Genomic DNA, 17,485 nt, shown 5'->3' on the forward strand with positions numbered 1-17,485 from the left:
ATTTATTATATTAATAGTAGTAGAATTTTGCATCCCGGGTTGTCAATATTTTTGGTAAAGAAAAATAATAACCAAATAAATAAAAATCTAATTAGCTTCGCTGATGCGCGCCAAAATATCAAAATGCAGCACAAAAGGAAAAGGGGTTGCAGGCACCGCCACAGGCCACAATGACCACCACCAACTCTACCTCCCCATGGAACTCTCGCTTAAGAGAGCTGGCAAAGCAATGCCTCTTCTCCGAAGCTCTCACTCTTTACCGCCAAATGCTCCGATTCGGCCACCCACCCAACGCTTTCACTTTCCCCTTCGCTCTCAAATCCTGCGCCGCCCTCTCCCTCCCTCTCACCGGCTCACTCCTCCATTCCCACGTCATCAAAACCGGGTGCGAGCCCGACCCCTTCGTACAAACTTCTTTGGTTTCCATGTACTGTAAATGCTGTTCGACCGATGACGCACGCAAGGTGTTCGATCAAAATCCCCACTCGAGGAAGCTGACTGTTTGCTACAATGCTTTGATATCTGGGCATGCTTCGAATTCGAAATTCCATGATGCGGTTTCGTTGTTTCGTCGAATGAGGGAGGAGGGCGTGGAGGTTAATTCGGTTACCATGTTGGGTTTGATTCCGGGGTGCGTGGCTCCGGTGCATCTGAGTCTTGGGATGTGCCTTCATGGTTCTACTGTGAAGTGCGGTTTCGACGTTGATTTGTCTGTGAGGAATTGTTTGCTTACAATGTATGTGAAATGCGGGTCGGTTGATAATGCAAGGAAGATGTTTAATGCGATGCCTGAAAAGGGTTTGATTACTTGGAATGCAATGATTTCCGGGTATGCGCAGAATGGGCTTGCTACTCATGTTTTGAATCTGTACAGGGAGATGGAATCTTGTCGTGTTTGCCCTGATCCTGTGACGCTTGTTGGCGTTCTATCGTCGTGTACTCACCTTGGTGCGCATGGCGTTGGACGTGAGGTAGAAAGACGGATAGAGTCTAGTGGATTTGGTTCCAATCCGTATTTGAAAAATGCTCTGATCAATATGTACGCTAGGTGTGGTAATTTGGTGAAGGCTCATGCTATTTTTGATGTCATGCCTGAAAAAAGCTTAGTTTCTTGGACAGCGATTATCAGTGGGTATGGGATGCATGGACATGGAGAGATTGCATTGGAGCTCTTCAAGGAAATGATCGCGACTGGAATCAGGCCTGACAAAGCCATGTTTGTGACTGTTTTGTCTGCCTGTAGCCATGCAGGATTGACTGATGAGGGACTGGAGTGTTTTGCTGCAATGGAGAAAAACTATAGGTTGCAGCCTGGTCCAGAGCATTATTCTTGCATGGTGGATCTTTTAGGGCGTGCAGGTCGGCTTAAAGAAGCAAAAGAGCTAATTGACTCAATGCAGGTAAAGCCTGATGGTGGAGTATGGGGAGCCCTTTTGGGTGCCTGTAAAATACATAAAAATGTAGAACTAGCAGAGATAGCTTTTGAACATGTCATCGAGCTAGAACCAACTAATAGTGGTTATTATGTGTTGATGTCAAATATATACTCTGATGCAAATAATCTAGAAGGGGTTTTAAAGGTTCGGGTTATGATGAAGGAGAGGCAGCTCAAAAAGGAGCCAGGGTATAGCTATGTTGAGTGTAAAGGAAGAGTTCATGTTTTCTTGGCTGGGGATAGAAGCCATTGTCAGACAGAAGATATATACAGCATATTGGAGGAGTTAGAAAATTTAGCCCGGGAACCTGGCTCGTCCAATGAGAATGAAGGAGAAAGAAACAAAGAGCAAGTAATTGGTGTTGTTGTTCACAGTGAAAAATTGGCAATTGCATTTGGGCTCTTGAACACTGAACCAGGGACTGAGATTGTAGTGATAAAGAACCTAAGGGTGTGTGGAGACTGCCACTTGTTTATCAAGTCGATTAGCAAGATTGTGGATCGTCAGTTTGTGGTCAGAGATGCTACTCGTTTTCACCATTTCAGAAATGGGATTTGTTCTTGTAAAGACTACTGGTGAATGGTGATACGCATTCATGGCTTTTTGCCAATTAACAAGCCCTTGTGAAAATAGCTATTTCCAAGTTTGGGATTTCTATTGGTCAAGATTGGTCCAAATTTCAGAGTATGAAATCAAAATGAAGTGGATTAGCTGAAGTGGCTGTTTTCGCTTCAGTTTATATCACTTAATAGCTTCTGGCTCTTCAACACAATGCCAGGATAAGGAGTCTCTGAACTGGTTCTTGGAATCTTGGGAGAGGTAACTGGTACTGGTTTTTTGCAGTCAAGAGCATAAGTCATTCTGCTCAGTGGTTAGAGCACCCACTACCTAATGACGACGTCATGGATTCGAGTCACCATGGGGGTAGGAGTGAAATCATTTGATCATCTTTTTAAAAAGAAAAAGAGCAGAAGCCATTCTTCATGGACTGCCATGTTAGTCTGTTACAAGATTGTCACTGACAAGGTTACCTTCATGTTAATATTTGTATTCATGATGATTTTTTAACTGGAAGCCTCAAAAATCATGGCATAGATGTAGAATCACCCTTCATACAATATTATCTTCCGTTTTGGAAGGTTTTGGGATGCTTCAGGTGTCGTATCCCCATCCTTTTGGCCGAAAGGTGTTGCATTTTTCAAATGCCTTGCAATGGATTACTTTACAACCGCATACCGAATAGTACACTTTTCCAGGGACTTTTCAAATTAAGAGGAAAAAAAAAATTGCATTTCTCCACTGTACTAACAGATGAGAGATGGTAATGGGTACACTGACCAATGAAGGAAAGAATTTGCCTATTAATTGCTAGTCTATGGCATGATTTCATATTGTGTTCCAAATGAATGATAGAATCACTTATAAACAATCAATAAGTCAATCCACCTATTGGTACAACAGCATCAGTTCCTATAACACATTCATCTTCAACAAGTGGGATCGTTCTTCGCGCTGTCAATTTTATGGGAACATTTCCTTTTCCTGCATATGGTACAATACAACTGTGGCAACTTGTCTGACGATTTCATTTTAATCCATACAAAAACAAAAACAAAAAATATAAATAAATAAACCTCTTAGAGAGGAAAAGAAGGAAAGATACCTATAGTGTTATGTTTTTCCATGCAAATGGCACCATAATGGGAACCAGCCAACTCCAGAAGCAAAAACTGCCAGTTCTTTGTGAGATCTTCAGAGCCAAGAGACTCGACACTTATTTCGGATATCTAAAACATATTGAAAAGTAAATGAGAGGGTGGCCGAAACTTCTTAAAGAGGATGCAAATTACATACTATGATCAACACTCTGGACCATAAGTAATTTGTCTAGGGCTGAGAATATCTTAGTGACATAAAGCATTAAAAAATCTAGAACAATGAAACAATCAGTCAACCATAGTATGTCTACACTACTTGATACCTGCTCAAAAATCTCAAACCCAAATTGTAGCTTACTAAACAACCATGTTTAGCTGTTGATTCCACATCAAATGTATTATGAGTTTGACAACTATGGATGCCTCACTATATTGCATAAAATGTTTCTAGTCTCTGACATACCTTAGAATCCAATTCCTCAGATAGAGGAATGCCTCTCTTAGCTGCAGCCTTCAATCTAATGGTAAAGGTCTTAAAAGGTGAAGCAGAGAAGCCCCTCCCCAATGCTTTCACATATGCCTCCTAAATGAGATCCATGGTAATAAAAGAAAGCTTTAGAATAACCTAAAACGTGGGTCACAATAATTAACGAAGAGAACCTATGCATTTTTTCAGGGCATTATTGATACTATTTTCCGTAGACTACAAAGAAAACTCTTTAACTAAGGGATTTGGACAGTGAACTGGAAATCACACTTTTAGCCTATATCTCATAAAACTTATAGAAATAGTGAAACACAAATCCAAAGCACCCATTTTATCTGGTCATATAAACATATCAAATGTATCCTTAATACATTTATTCCACAGAAGGAAAAAAAATGTTTAAGTGGGGCGTTTAGTACCGATGTGGGTGCACAAAAGCTTTTAGTAAACATCGACAGTATAACAGTTTAAAACTTCCCATATACACCCAGGAGAATGTAACATTTATGTATTGCATTTCATACAACTCTTAGAATGTATTGGAGTCTAACTCGATGCATTATCAATGTTGAAGCCATCTAACAGACCTTGAGAGTCCACAGTTTAAGGAACTGTTGCCGCTGAATTTCAATGTCTGAGATAGAAGTTAAATGTTCCACTTCATGAGTAGAGAAGTATCGTCTGGCAAAAGCTAGAATATGGTGCTTCAACTTTCGCTGTTTCTCTTCCACATCGATACCGATCTGTAAATATAGGAATCAAATCACATCAGTTCAAAAACATTATCTTTTCACCAACAATATGCACATAAGATTCAAGAATCAAGATTAAAAAAAGTTATGGCCCCTTGAGCGTTCAAAATACTTACTGGTGAATCAACAGCTACTCCACAAGCTATCAAGGAAGAAGTGTGTGAGATGTTGAATTGCAGTGCAGGTGGCTGCCAGTCATCTGCAATTTGCCAGTCTACCTACTCAAATACGCTATAACAAAGATTACAAAGTGCACCCACAAAGCAAAAACAACTGAAAAACAAAAAGATAGCAATCAAGCATCAATGTAAAGAAAAAGAAACATACCTCAGGCTTCCCATAACCGTTCTTTTTAAAGTTCAATGACCTCGGATCAACTCTATCGTTTGTCTGATCTAGTATTCAACAACAGTGTTTAGACATCCACTTCAACCACACAAACAACATAACTAGTCATGTTCTAACTTGCATAAACAAAATGAGAGCACCTACATATCTAGCAATGGTAGTCCGAACCAACGCACGGGCCAGCAGGGCTCTCTTTCGGAGCTCATCCCCGCGCATTCGCAGCACATTTGTCTTCTCACAAGGTGAGAGAAGCTCAAAATACCGTTTCAAAAGGGTTTCACTCTTGACCTCCTCAGGTAAAACATACCACAAATGACTCTCCCTACAAAACCCATAATTTCTAAGATAAACAATCTAACAAATCAGTCACTAGAATTGAAGATTGTGTAAATACATACATTCGAGTTGGGAGTTGAACAGGTAACAGAGTTGAAGGAACAGAGCAAAAATGTCTTTGGAGGCCATGAATATTCATAATTCTGAAAAAGGCTCTGCGTCTGAATAAAAACATGCATACTACCAATCTGGGACACTTGAACGCACTTCTGTCATGGAAAGTTTCAAGATTTAATATGAAATTTTAAGTCTTTAACATGACTGATTCGGTGGAGACGTCGAAGAACCCAACTCCAGGAGCTTTCAGAATTCAGATTAATTAAGAAGAAGAGGAGGAGAGGGAGAGAGAGATACCTGGAGCTCGGAGACCTTTGTAAATACCGAGAGGCTTCTCAGAAACAACGAATTTGCTAAGACGATGAAAGCAATAAGAGGGCAACTTCCAGGAGACTAGGGATCGTCGATGCTCACTTAGATTTGAAAGAATGGACACTTGTTTTTTTTTTTTTTTTTTGAATCAAATTGTAATTTTCTTAATTTCCAATTTTTATTGTAATTTTCTCATTAATTTTCATTCTTTTTTTTTACATGAATTATCCTCTTATTCGCTCACATTATTACGACTTTTCTAGTAGAGTCTCTACAATTTGATCATCACAGTCGTGCCCAACTATTTTCGAATATGCAATGTCAATATCATTATTTGGTCTATATTATTACACCTCTAAATAAGAGATTTTAAGTTCGATTCAAGCATGACAGACCAGTTATTATCGTGTGAATATTTCTAAACCAATTTCCACTTAAAAGAGTACGTTTGTTTGTCAGGACTAAGTGTCTTATCGCCTTATGTTAAACGGGAAGTCTTAATCGATTTTTGATCAAATAATTTCATTCATACGGAAGTGTTACAAGTGGTATGAACGATACAAATAAGAGCCACTATTGACCCACTAATAACATCAGACCAAAGGGTCCGAAAGGACTTCTGAAAAGGAGTTAAATCTCCGGTACACCATGAGGCCGGAACGATGGTCACACAGACCAACAAGACTCAAAAAACCGACAGAGTGCCAACAACATTGGTAAGAACAGGTCGGCATACCAACTGGGTAGCGACTCTGAACCCATGAAGGAATAACATATGCTCGAGTCAACTCCTCCTCCTGAGTAGTGAATACACGAGATAGAGGCGGGTGAAAACCGTCATCACTCGATCAGCGGTGTCTTGTAATGAGCCAACAAACATGATCAATCGATCACAAAGGATCGGACAAAAACAAAACAGAAAAAACACAGAAACTAAAAAACAAAACTAGAAAAACGGAGATGCAGCCTGGGCCACAAACCCAGAAACCAGACCAGCAACTATTGCCTCCAACCACCATGACCACCATCCCTAAGCACCTCCGCCGTTCTTCCACTAATCGATTTGGACTGTGTTTGATGACAAGGGGTATAAAAATAAATGGTACTAGATACCACATGTTTTCCATTTCAGCCTCCTTAGGTGGTGTTAACTTGAGTATTTCACTTTGACATCTAAGCTAACACCTACTTTCTAGTGTAAATAAGGGACTTTAAGTTCGACTCAAAGAGGACCAGTTATTATCCTGTGAAAATCACTAACAATTCAATTTGCACTTCATAAGAACTGGATGGATTTTGCAAAACTAATAAGAGTTGGTCGATCATCGGATAGGAGTATTATTGCCATCAAGAGAGTTTCAAGTTGGTGAAACAAGAAGTTTCCAATATTTTATAGAACCTCCAGGCCAAAGGTATCAATCCACGTCAACTTAGCGGATATAAGAGGCAGGAGGGGTTCATAATCCATTTGAAAAACAGGAAATGTTAGAATGGGTTAGGCAACAGGGTTAAGAACATCATCCAGAAACAAATGTAAAGCACACATTATATCATACAGACATACACATAAACAACATTTTCACAAGGGAGAAAGGAAAACTTGAGAGGACCTGTGTCACCAATGGGCAGTCTCCCAACACCCAAAAGCGGCACCATACACCCTTCAACGCCAACCTTCAGCGATATCTGTCCTCGAATTTATGCGGCTAAGAATCCCAGTTCTCTTGCTCTTGTCTCCAGGCCCGACAATTTGAACCATTAGCTGCTCAGTGACCTTTGATCCCATCTTCAGATTTGAAACGCTTGGTTGACTCTTCCAAACGTTTGTCTGAGCCTCTCTACCCTGACCTGTTATGCCATCCTCTTGGAGCCCATTTGTTAAAGAGCTGACTTGGGATACAACCTCACAAGGACAATTATCAACTACAGACCAATTTCCTCCGGGAATCATATATTTGATAGAAGAGAGGAAATTCTGGGATCCACTTTCAGCTGTAGGTTCATCTTGTAAAGTGCGAGGGGGGCTCTGTAAAGCAGGTTCTTCGGCAACAAATACATTCTCCTCTTCATTTTCCTTGTTAGCCTCCTTATTAGTCTCTTCGAGATATGGTTGAAAAGTGCTTTGGTGCTCATCCTCATCAGAAGGCTCAAGGTGTGGGACAGGAGCTGTTTCCACCATAGACTCTTCTCTCTCTCTTAGTGTCTTGACTATAAGAGTCTTGAGGAAATTCATCACTTGGACTGCATACATCAATGCAGTCAAAGGATCTACCATCTGTGATAAACAAAAGTTACAGGGAACTGTTACTAAACCATACTTGAGTAGAATAATGGATTAAAATATAACAATATATTCAAGGGAAACCCTTAACATTTGACAATATACAATTATCACATTAGAACCGAAATGCTAACTGATAAAGGATACTGGATACAGAGATTATGACTGCCTAGTTATCAAGTTAAGGTGATTTTTCCTACGTGATTCATTACAAGATTGGACTTATTTGATGTCATCTAGAACATGTTGAGTAAGTACTAGAATAACCAAGGGTTGCAATATTTTCCCTCCAAGTAGCACGTCTTCTTATCCCTTTCTCATTAATTCTCTATATATGAACTTTAAATATAACAATTGATCACCTAAAAAATAAAAGAAACTGCATGCATAGATGATGATGCTATCATATATGAGCTCACATTGTGAATCCATCCCAACTATATACAATGTGTTGACATGGATGTCATTATTCAATAACTAAAATTTGCAGATTTATGGTTTCCCTTTCTCTTTTTCTTTTTATTAAAACTTTAGTAGTGTAATATTCACTCACTTGAGTCATGTTTGGCGCAAAGACCATGGCAATGTTGCGTGCATTCATCTTGTTCAGGTGTTCCATCTGTGCAACATCGGCCATTAGGTTTACTGCCCAATCCAATAATGCAGCTTCTGTTGGCGGAAGGAGCCTAACAAGTTGAGCACACTCCTCTTCTGTCTGCGACTGCATTACCTGCTCTGGTGAGAGAGAGTCCAATACAGCAGTTGGGAGTTCTCTAAACCAAGCCTGAAAAAGCACCAGGACATCAAATATCATGTTAGCAAGTCAAACTATGAAAGTTCGGAACAACAAGTTCACCTTAGGTTAATTGGGGGAGGAAGGCCATGGAGCAGGTACAGCCCATTAACCATAATCTTTGAGTTTGGTCAATGGATGGCATGTTCCATAAACCATAATGCATACAGATTCTTAATTCCAGAATAAGAAATGACAACAAATGGGATAAACAGAAGAAAGAGTAGTCATGAACATATGGAAATGCCTGACCTTAATAAGACCTGCTAAACAGTGCATGTCAACACCCTCTGGTATTATTCCCTTGTTTAATTGGTCCCTGACGTACTCTTCCTGACTGTTCTCGCCATTAATTCTGAAGATTCCTTCTGCCTGCATGAATAACTTGAAAGCTTCAGTTTTCATTCCAGTTAGCTTAAGCTAATACCAAATTGCTAACTTCAAACTTGTCATGAATCATTGAGTCTCATAAATCACCCTATGTGTTAATGGGTTACTTTAGTTTGTTACAGCATATTATTCTTTAGTTTGTTGAGCTTTACATTCGAGTTAGTTTGAGGCTTTGAGCTATATCATAAGCAGCAAGCAGCAATTTTCAAGAAATCTAAAATTTCTGTACTTAAACAGTGTAGTTTTATAATTACATTCTACCCTTGGCATGCAGAAAGAAAGAAGGAAAAGGATAAATGGTCACCTGCAGACCCCCCTGCGCATATAAATGTCTCTGCATCAAGATGAGTATTGTGGGGACACTGTTTCCTCTAGCATCAAATGATAGCTGCATGGACTCTGTGGAAACCCCGAAAACATTCGCACTGGAGAAGAACACAATGTCAATATAGCACTATTACCTTAAATGTCATAAGCCTGTTAAATTGAAACATGGAAACAAGTATGCAAGGCTGCAAGCATGCAACAAATTAGAGTATTTTATCACTAAAGAACCTAGGGAATCCAGTGCCTACTTTAGTTTTACTCAAGCAAACATAGGGAATCAACTCCAAAAAGCTACACAAACAAGCACAGACATATCGCATTAGTTAAATAAAAAATAAATGTACAGAGCATCTGACATCTCATTTATAGAAAAAGAAAAATGCCTGACACATCCAATGCTTCGTCTCTAAATCATTAAGAAATAGACCAAAGGCTCTGGCAACACAAACCAGTATTCTATTAATCTTACTTGAGCAGTTGAGCAACAGAAAGGCCCAACTCAGTAACTCATAACAATCCAAAAATCTCCTTAAAATATGCAGAACCAACGTTTTCCAAGCCTCAGAAAATATAACCATATCAAAGGTACACAGAAAACTGGCATCAAGTGGTTTCAGCTTGATACGAATCATACCACACTAACTAAGCTAAGATTATTGATGGCCCAAAGTACAACAATTGGTCAAGTTTTTTTGGAAAACAAAGCTTGCTTAGAGCAGAATCTAGTACACCAAATACCAGCAATCAAGCAAAGTATAATAATGTCATGTGCCAACACAAATGAAGAAAATGAAGGATTTGATATTCAAAAGCTCCAGCCAGGCACAAGAACAAAATGCTTCTGAATTTGGGTTTTCCCTAGAAAGCCTAAGCAGCTTAAAACCAATACAGAAAACACAATTTGATACCTTTATCAGCAAACCAACTAATGAAAACACTGAGAACCCTAACACAGGTTTCCCTAGCCAAATTCAACAAACCCATTGTTCATCAAAAACAATGAAACCAACCACTATATGCAGCCATAACAACATTTCAAGAATGATAAAACTAACCCAATTGTGAAAACCCATAATATACTCTAACAAGTTGATAGAAACCCAACAACACAATTCTAATTTCCATGAAAGAAAAGCAGCAAACTTTAAGAACCCATCAATCAAAAGCCCAGAAATTGCAACAGACCTAGCACTAGGAGCCCTCCTGGGAACCTCAGGCTCAAGCTCAACCGGCAAACCCAGAAAGCCATTGAACCGATCAAAGGTGACATGGGCAACATGCCTCACATTGGAAGGCCACCCAATCTCCATGTTGGAAAGCTTAGGTCTCTCGGCCCCAGTCCCAGTAGTACTGCACCCAATCAAAGACTTCCTAAAAGCAGCCACAAGAAGCGTCAAGAGCGACAGCTGATCTCCCTCTCTGTCTCTCTCGCTCCTCTTCCTCTCTTCTTCTTCTTCTTCTTCTTCTTCTTCCTCCTCTGAACTCAAATGGGCTTGCAGGCTCTCACCTACGGAAGGACTGGTAATAAGGGCATGTGGGTATGGGCCATCATTACTTGTGGGTGGGGAAGAGCTTGAAGGTGAAGGGAAGTGAGATGGGGATTGGAGTACCTCAGTCATGGTGACCAAGATAGCAATTTTGGGGTCGACGAAACAATCAAAGACTCAATCTTTTTCACTAAATTAATCCCAAATTGACTAAATTTGGGACCTTGCGAAAGACCAATCCTTGGGATGTGAATGTTGAGTAGAGTTGGATTCAAGGAAAGGTCTCGGATGGTGAGACGTGACTGTCATCACTTTCTTGATTGCCCCTCTTAGCTTTTTTAATGCAAAATTCTTGGCTGGCTATGATTTGAGAGTTGAAGAAGCAATGAGAAGTGGTAGGTTGAGATGGGTATATGAGTAGAGAGAAGAATAGAGGAGGCTTGTGGAATTGTTTAAGGGGGAGGCTTCGAGGACAAATAGAGGGAAAAAGATGAAGAGGTGGGTTGGGTGGAGTTTCCACTTAAGAGCAAAGTCATCACCATTTCTATAAATCTCATTTGTGAATGGAGGTGTTGAGCTTCTATTGGCTTAGGTATGGAGGGAGCCTATGAGGGATTTGAGGCTTTTTTTTTTTTGCAGTCACTAATCTTTTTCCATTCTTCTATGGTAGCCAATCAACTCTGGTCCCCTTACCCTTTGTATATGCCATATGTCATGATAACAAGAGATGCAGAGAAGATCTCTCTCTTAAACTTGACGCTTATTATAGAAAAAGAAATATTTTTTTGCCTAGTCGAACAAATTTTGGTTTCAACTTTCAAGTTAATTATCTTGTTTTCAATCTTAGTCACTAGTATTAAGTTTTGTCAAAATTATTTCTACAATAACCACTGTAAGTGGCTTAGTGGTTCTTGCTTAGTTGGGTGTGCTCTCCAATCTAGATTAAAAAAATGTGCTCTCCAACCTAGGTTCGAACCTCGAAGCTGTCAAAGTGGTCAGACACTGTGCTGCAATACACAGTTGGAGCATTTCACATGCTCTGAAGGGGTTTATCTTGGGCCTAAGAAGTCTTTGGGTTCCCTTTGACAAAGTAAAAAAAAAAAAAAATTATTAAAAAAATTATTTCTACAATCAAATCCAAAAAAATTATTTCTACAATCAAATCCAACGTAATCTACAGCTACGTATTTGAGCTTTTCTCATATTATTCTGATATATTAAAGTTTACATCAATGAAATTAATCGTGAAATATTTCCCAACAGAATAACCGGCAACAAAAATTTCATTTCACTGTCACCTCAGCCTCCTTTTTACCCTCCTCATTAATAAAGGGTATCATATATTGTTCATGACATTAAAATCACGTGAATACCAACTACTATGTAAAGACATTGCACCAAATATCACCAAAGTCTTGCATGAGATGAAATTGAGGTAATTTGGCACACGCACATCTCTATGTTGCGACTTTGGAAGTATCAGAAATGATTTTGTTTTGTCTCTTGTAGATTAAGGTGGAATGACAGGTCATATTAACATGAGTTTAAAGAAAAAGAAAGGTTATTTACCTACAACCATCATCTGATTATGACATGTGAGGGTCAAATCACTTCTAACACCATTCATTCTGGCAGCTTTTGTGCTTGTGAGTTAGAAGCATTTTATCCTAACAACATAATTACTAAGCAAATTAACCCAATTGCGTCGAAGTAAAGTCAATGTGAGTATTTCGGAAATTGCTCCAAACCAAATATATATTGTCATGCTATTAATCTGGATTATGTTTCAAACTAGAATCTATACCATAACCGTTGAAAGATGCATATTGATACTATGGAAAGCCAAACCGTCAACTAGAAGACGTTTCATTCTTAGTGAAATAAGAACATTCTCTTTGCATAAGAGCACCTTTATCCTCAACGGATACATTAAGTTTTGCTTTCACAAGTCACAATGTGTGCAAAGTAGTAGGGGAGGAAAAAGAAGAAACGATCGATCCATGTAAAGCAGGCTTAACACAACCGCTCTCATATTTGATTCTTCAATAATATAGTGTGTACTTGTCCCAATCTTTATACAAAGAAACACAAAAAGAAGCGAAGGGAATAATGGGCCGCCTCATGAACATGAAGAATAGGAATAAGCAACAGCCAAGTAGAAGACAAGCAAGGAGTTGTCTATGCTTAACAATACAGATTCTTCTCTTTTTCGCCACCTACAAGCTCGAGCAATTGTTCATTTTAAAAGGCGACCCTTGTGATTTGGGACCATTCCTTCATTATACTGTTATACATCTACTTTTCTAGCATAGTCACGTTAACATGTTACAGTATTTTTAGTAACTTTTCAGATTGAAGTTGTCAGTAAGAACATAACATAGTATTTGGCAAGAGAACATCATTTTTGAAGCAAAACCCAAAATTCTATGTCCAAAAGAATTTTAGACATGATCAAGAGTTTAGAATTTATGGTTTAGGGTTTATGAATTTTACGATTTTCCTGGTTCTCTTGGATTATGATTAAGGACAGTATAAAGTTTCAACCTCATGACAACACCAATGTAACTAAGCACCTATCACATGTCTTCGATGAGAAGCACATGTTAATAAAGGAAGATTCATTGGTATAATGCTGCTTGGAATCCACGCTTGGACAGCATTTAGTTGTCGTTGCCTTTCAGCCCTTTGTGAGAGAGAAAATGTATTGATCAACCAACACAAAAAAGAGAAAAAAGAAGCAGACCTTGAGTTTTCTATCAGACTGAAAAAGAAGCTTTTATATTTGGCTGTATACACCCGTTATAGTAAAACCATGATTTGCACCTTCAAATTCAAAATGGACATGGCGGGCAACCGTCAGTTGTTTCATTCTATGCCCAAAAGAGCTTTTCCCCATGGAAACGGTAATCTCAGAATCAGAGGAGAGAAAGAGGTCTTCGCTTTCTCTTGTTGACTGGGGCACAATCCAAACACTCCCCAAAAAGGGTTACTAAAGAGGGTTTCCCAAGTCCTCTGGGTCATTGCTTTTGTAGTATCTTTGTTCAACATGAGCTCCTAAGCTCATACAATATGAATGAAAGATGTATATCTCCATTAAAAATCAAGGCGTTCTTCAGCCTTGTGGTCACCAGCACATCGTCAGATACACTAGGATACTCTTGCATCGTATTGTTCAGGATACACCCAGAAGCAGGAGAATGGTAACAACAACTTGAGCAAAACTCTGCATTTTCTTTTACTATTAGCATGCAAAAACGAACTGCTTCACATGCTTGTGGACAAGCATGGGACTACCAATGAAAAGGCAATAGCTCATCCACATTACCAAACGCTTGCACAAAAGCTAAGATGCTTTCAAAGTCAAAGCAGTAGCATTACCACATTTTGTATCTTACACTCAATTAACTGCTATTCCACAGAACGACAGAATTACATTCATAACAATCTGCTTGGTGGCAAGGGTGATACCATCATAACAAAGTTACAGAGTTTCCCTTTGCATCCTACATCCAGATAAATTTTTTTAAAACAAAAACTACTGCATTTTGGCCACAGGTTCAAGTGCTTCAACAGTAACCACACTGTTTCCTCTGATCACCTGCAGCAATATAATTCAACATTAAGCAAACTTAAGTACCCTCAACAATTATTAGGAGAACTATGAAATCAACAAAGAAATCGAGAACAAAATTGGTACATACCACCATGCCTATGTCGGTCTTTTCATCACCATTCACTTCTAAAGTGTTATCAACCACCAGATTCATGAACTGGTCAAATCCACGCAAGGTTCCAACAATCATTCGGTTTGCATTTAGCTTGACTGCAATACAAAACACAAGTTAGGTCAACAGTTTAGAGATTCTAGTAGCTTCAAAAGAAAGGAAATAATGTCAGACTGATGTTTTAGCATCAAGGAATTGTCTGTAGTCCTAATACCTAAGGTCTGACCTTCTAACCCCTATATACCCTTCAACATAAAAAGGATCAACAGAAAGCTAGAAACTTTCATATTTGAGATGAGAAAGTAACCAAAGAGTAACAAAAAATTTGGCACCACCTTCCATTCGCCCAAACATTGTAGACGGACATTTTAGTGCTAGTTAAAAACTAGAAAATAGAAAATGCCAAGGCACCATTTAGAGAAACAAAGGGGGTCATACCATCACGGTCATCACCTATAAAATATAATTTAATTTTCTATTTCCACAAAACAATTGCTTCTCAAACATTTTCAACTGCAAAACTACAAAGTGCATAAATGATTTAGAAAGGAGTCACAAGTCACCAATTGGTCATGTCATGCAAAGAAAAGCAAAGCAAGTCATAAAATAGTTGCGAGCAAAAAAATTTTAAAAGAGACTCAGAAAGAAGAAATACATGAGTAAAAAGACCAAAAAACAAAAGAATGGATTCTTAGTACTAGATACTAGGACAGAAAAATTTTCATGTGCTTCACATGTGTTGTTTAAATCCTCACTTCTTAACAAAAATTATTAATGACACAACAAAAATCGCCAAACTTCTTGTAAGTAATAGGAAAAGGACAATTGAGAACACAATCGCTTTCATAACTCTTCTCTTTTATAGACACCTAGCTTCATAACACTTAAATCCCTATGACGCAAATCAACATGAATATGGATCAAAAAGTATATCAGCAAGTGCAAAACTCCAGCTGTTAACATTTACTTGGGCTGTGCTAACATATTTTTTCCTTGCATGCTGGTACCATTTCATAGTTTCCAGAAAAAACAAATTAACACAGCATCTGGATCCGAATCCTACTGATGAGAAACCAGCAAAGTTACTCTAGAAACATGTGAGCTAAAAGCTCTTATCAATGGTAACCTAAACTTGACCAACATAACTAAGCCAAACAAAGACCTTAGTTGAATGACTTGAATCACATGCATAAACCAAACACAAAAACCTAGCCGGAAAACATGACTAATGCAATTGCATTTATACAAAGGAATCTGCATCAAAACCATTATAACAATACTAACAAGATTATGTGATTCAATTTAGGGAGATACTGGTTTCTGTAAAATTCACAGTTTGAGCCAAGAAAGAAAACCAATCCGAAGTTAAACTTAACGCCCAGTCCTAACTCATAGGTAATTCCACGAAATATGAACAAATTAGAACTGAGTTTCGTAGTTAAATAGTTTTCAGCAGCCAAATAGTGCGATAAGGCAAATCCAGTAAAGTAAGGAAGGGGAAGCGAAAAGAGCATAGTGAACTTACTTTGAAGCTTCTTGTCCATGTACCTGTGAAAACGAAGAAGAAGAAGAAGAAGAAGAAGAAGAAGAAGAAATTGAATTGATTAGAATCGAATTTAAAAGAGTAGATACAGCGACGAAGATGAAATCGAACTGAGAAAATAGAGCAGGTGAGAGAGAGAGAGAGAAAGGCTTACTTCTTGAGATCCGGGGGCTGACCTGACCTGCTCATGGTGAAGGATTAGAAAGAGAGAGAGAGAGAGTGAGGAAGGTTTCGACTTTCGGCAAAACCCTAGACACTGTGATTTCTGGTCTCTTCGGGTATAAGAGGAATTAGATCAGCCTGGACAGGAGAGAGCCCAAACCAAATCCACAATGTCGGTTGGGCTTCCAAAAAGAGCCCACGAAGTTTTTTGAAAAAAAAAAAGGAAAAAATAAAAAAGCCCACAATTTAAACAAAATGCACTATGGTGGGGGTGTTGCGAGAATCGAACTCGCGACCTCTCGCACCCGAAGCGAGAATCATACCACTAGACCAAACACCCGCTGTTGATCATTATCCAGCCTACAGGTACTTTTGCTTAATATCAGCTTAAGCGTTTCGAACTTTTGATACAGCAACTGCAACATGTCATATTCAGAAAATGGTTCGACTGTAGTGTTATTTTCTTTTCTTTCTTTTTTTTTGACATGGAGAAACCTAAATTTTTACTCACGCTATCAAGCTTAGAATAGTATGTCAATCTAACTTGCAAACTCCGGAAAGTATTAGGATAAATAGAATGAATAGCATCAGTTAAATTTGTTTTAACATGGTTGCATTATTTTAACACTCGGTAATACCACACAAATTTTTTACACAACAAAGCAAACATCGTGTATATCTTGAATTAACATAACCCCTATACCCTAAAGCTAAGTCTCATGATAAGATTCTAAAAATAAGGTATTAATGTCAAACATTTCAAAGCATTGTGTTAAGTTTTAAGTTTAGATGTTGATGGATGACGCCATCTCTTATAAAGAAACAAAACTTCACAAATACAGCATAAACTTGACATATATTATTGCATTTACAACCATGTGTTTATGAATGAATTGACAAATATGGAAAAAATATTGCTCCCATATATGAAACCTGGTAGTTTAATTTGGTCCTTCACTCCTTCCCAATATGGTTCCTTTTATTCATCAAACTTATAGTTTTCAAAGAAATTATGCCACAAATATGATTAACAAAGCAATTCTGAGATCGTTAAGACATTGACAGATGAAGAACACCAGTATGCCTACTTGAACTAGTTAATGAAGGCGGCAAAGAACGTCTACCCTTAAAATTGGACCTCTTATTTTTTTTTTTAATATAGATCTAGTGGATAATAATCTAAACTAATTCGTTGAATTTGATTTTACAGAAAAATAAAATTGTCAAAAAGTACGGTTTAGAGGTACAAATCTTTCTCCAAATCTTGGTCAAATTGTTATCCAAATCCTAAGGTCGAATTCCATGTCTCCTAGTGGAGCTACTTGTATGCTTCCCATGTCAACTATGGCTTTGTTTTTGTGGTGGAGTATTTTCTCTTTTATTTTAGAAGG

At 38.4% G+C, this 17,485-nt stretch overlaps 4 protein-coding genes and 1 non-coding gene across 6 annotated transcripts; 1 reads left to right on the forward strand and 4 right to left on the reverse strand.

Moving 5' to 3' along the window:
• The first annotated feature begins 49 nt into the window (after positions 1–49).
• Positions 50–2,580, forward strand: LOC133722354 (putative pentatricopeptide repeat-containing protein At3g11460, mitochondrial). The gene has a single exon (XM_062149242.1). The coding sequence runs from the start codon at positions 171–173 to the stop codon at positions 2,013–2,015; it is 1,845 nt and encodes a 614-aa protein (XP_062005226.1). The 5' UTR covers positions 50–170; the 3' UTR covers positions 2,016–2,580.
• Positions 2,581–2,704: 124 nt separating this feature from the next.
• On the reverse strand, positions 2,705–5,504 carry LOC133722355 (uncharacterized). Of its 2 annotated transcripts, none has more exons than XM_062149244.1 (9): positions 5,372–5,504; positions 5,080–5,223; positions 4,826–5,003; positions 4,661–4,723; positions 4,450–4,551; positions 4,169–4,324; positions 3,558–3,677; positions 3,100–3,223; positions 2,705–2,978 (listed from the first exon to the last, which is right to left on the reverse strand). In XM_062149244.1, the coding sequence occupies exons 2-9, from the start codon at positions 5,190–5,192 to the stop codon at positions 2,866–2,868; spliced, it is 969 nt and encodes a 322-aa protein (XP_062005228.1). In that variant the 5' UTR covers positions 5,193–5,223; positions 5,372–5,504; the 3' UTR covers positions 2,705–2,865. The 2 variants fall into 2 exon arrangements, with proteins under 2 accessions (XP_062005228.1, XP_062005227.1); XM_062149243.1 differs by having other exon boundaries at positions 5,080–5,226.
• A 1,365-nt stretch (positions 5,505–6,869) lies between these two features.
• LOC133720855 (rho GTPase-activating protein 5-like) lies at positions 6,870–11,257 on the reverse strand. The gene is made up of 5 exons (XM_062147332.1): positions 10,363–11,257; positions 9,155–9,275; positions 8,713–8,832; positions 8,221–8,451; positions 6,870–7,661 (listed from the first exon to the last, which is right to left on the reverse strand). Exons 1-5 carry the CDS (start codon positions 10,794–10,796, stop codon positions 7,050–7,052), a joined length of 1,518 nt encoding a protein of 505 aa, XP_062003316.1. The 5' UTR covers positions 10,797–11,257; the 3' UTR covers positions 6,870–7,049.
• A 2,739-nt stretch (positions 11,258–13,996) lies between these two features.
• LOC133723682 (probable small nuclear ribonucleoprotein G) lies at positions 13,997–16,189 on the reverse strand. Its single transcript, XM_062150559.1, has 4 exons — positions 16,087–16,189; positions 15,915–15,937; positions 14,366–14,487; positions 13,997–14,262 (listed from the first exon to the last, which is right to left on the reverse strand). Exons 1-4 carry the CDS (start codon positions 16,119–16,121, stop codon positions 14,200–14,202), a joined length of 243 nt encoding a protein of 80 aa, XP_062006543.1. The 5' UTR covers positions 16,122–16,189; the 3' UTR covers positions 13,997–14,199.
• A 173-nt stretch (positions 16,190–16,362) lies between these two features.
• On the reverse strand, positions 16,363–16,434 carry TRNAP-CGG (transfer RNA proline (anticodon CGG)). The gene has a single exon. It is a non-coding gene; the product is annotated as a tRNA-Pro (tRNA).
• Positions 16,435–17,485: the final 1,051 nt, after the last annotated feature.

This window comes from Rosa rugosa, chromosome 7 (assembly GCF_958449725.1).
Source record: "Rosa rugosa chromosome 7, drRosRugo1.1, whole genome shotgun sequence".
Lineage (NCBI taxonomy): Eukaryota > Viridiplantae > Streptophyta > Magnoliopsida > Rosales > Rosaceae > Rosa > Rosa rugosa.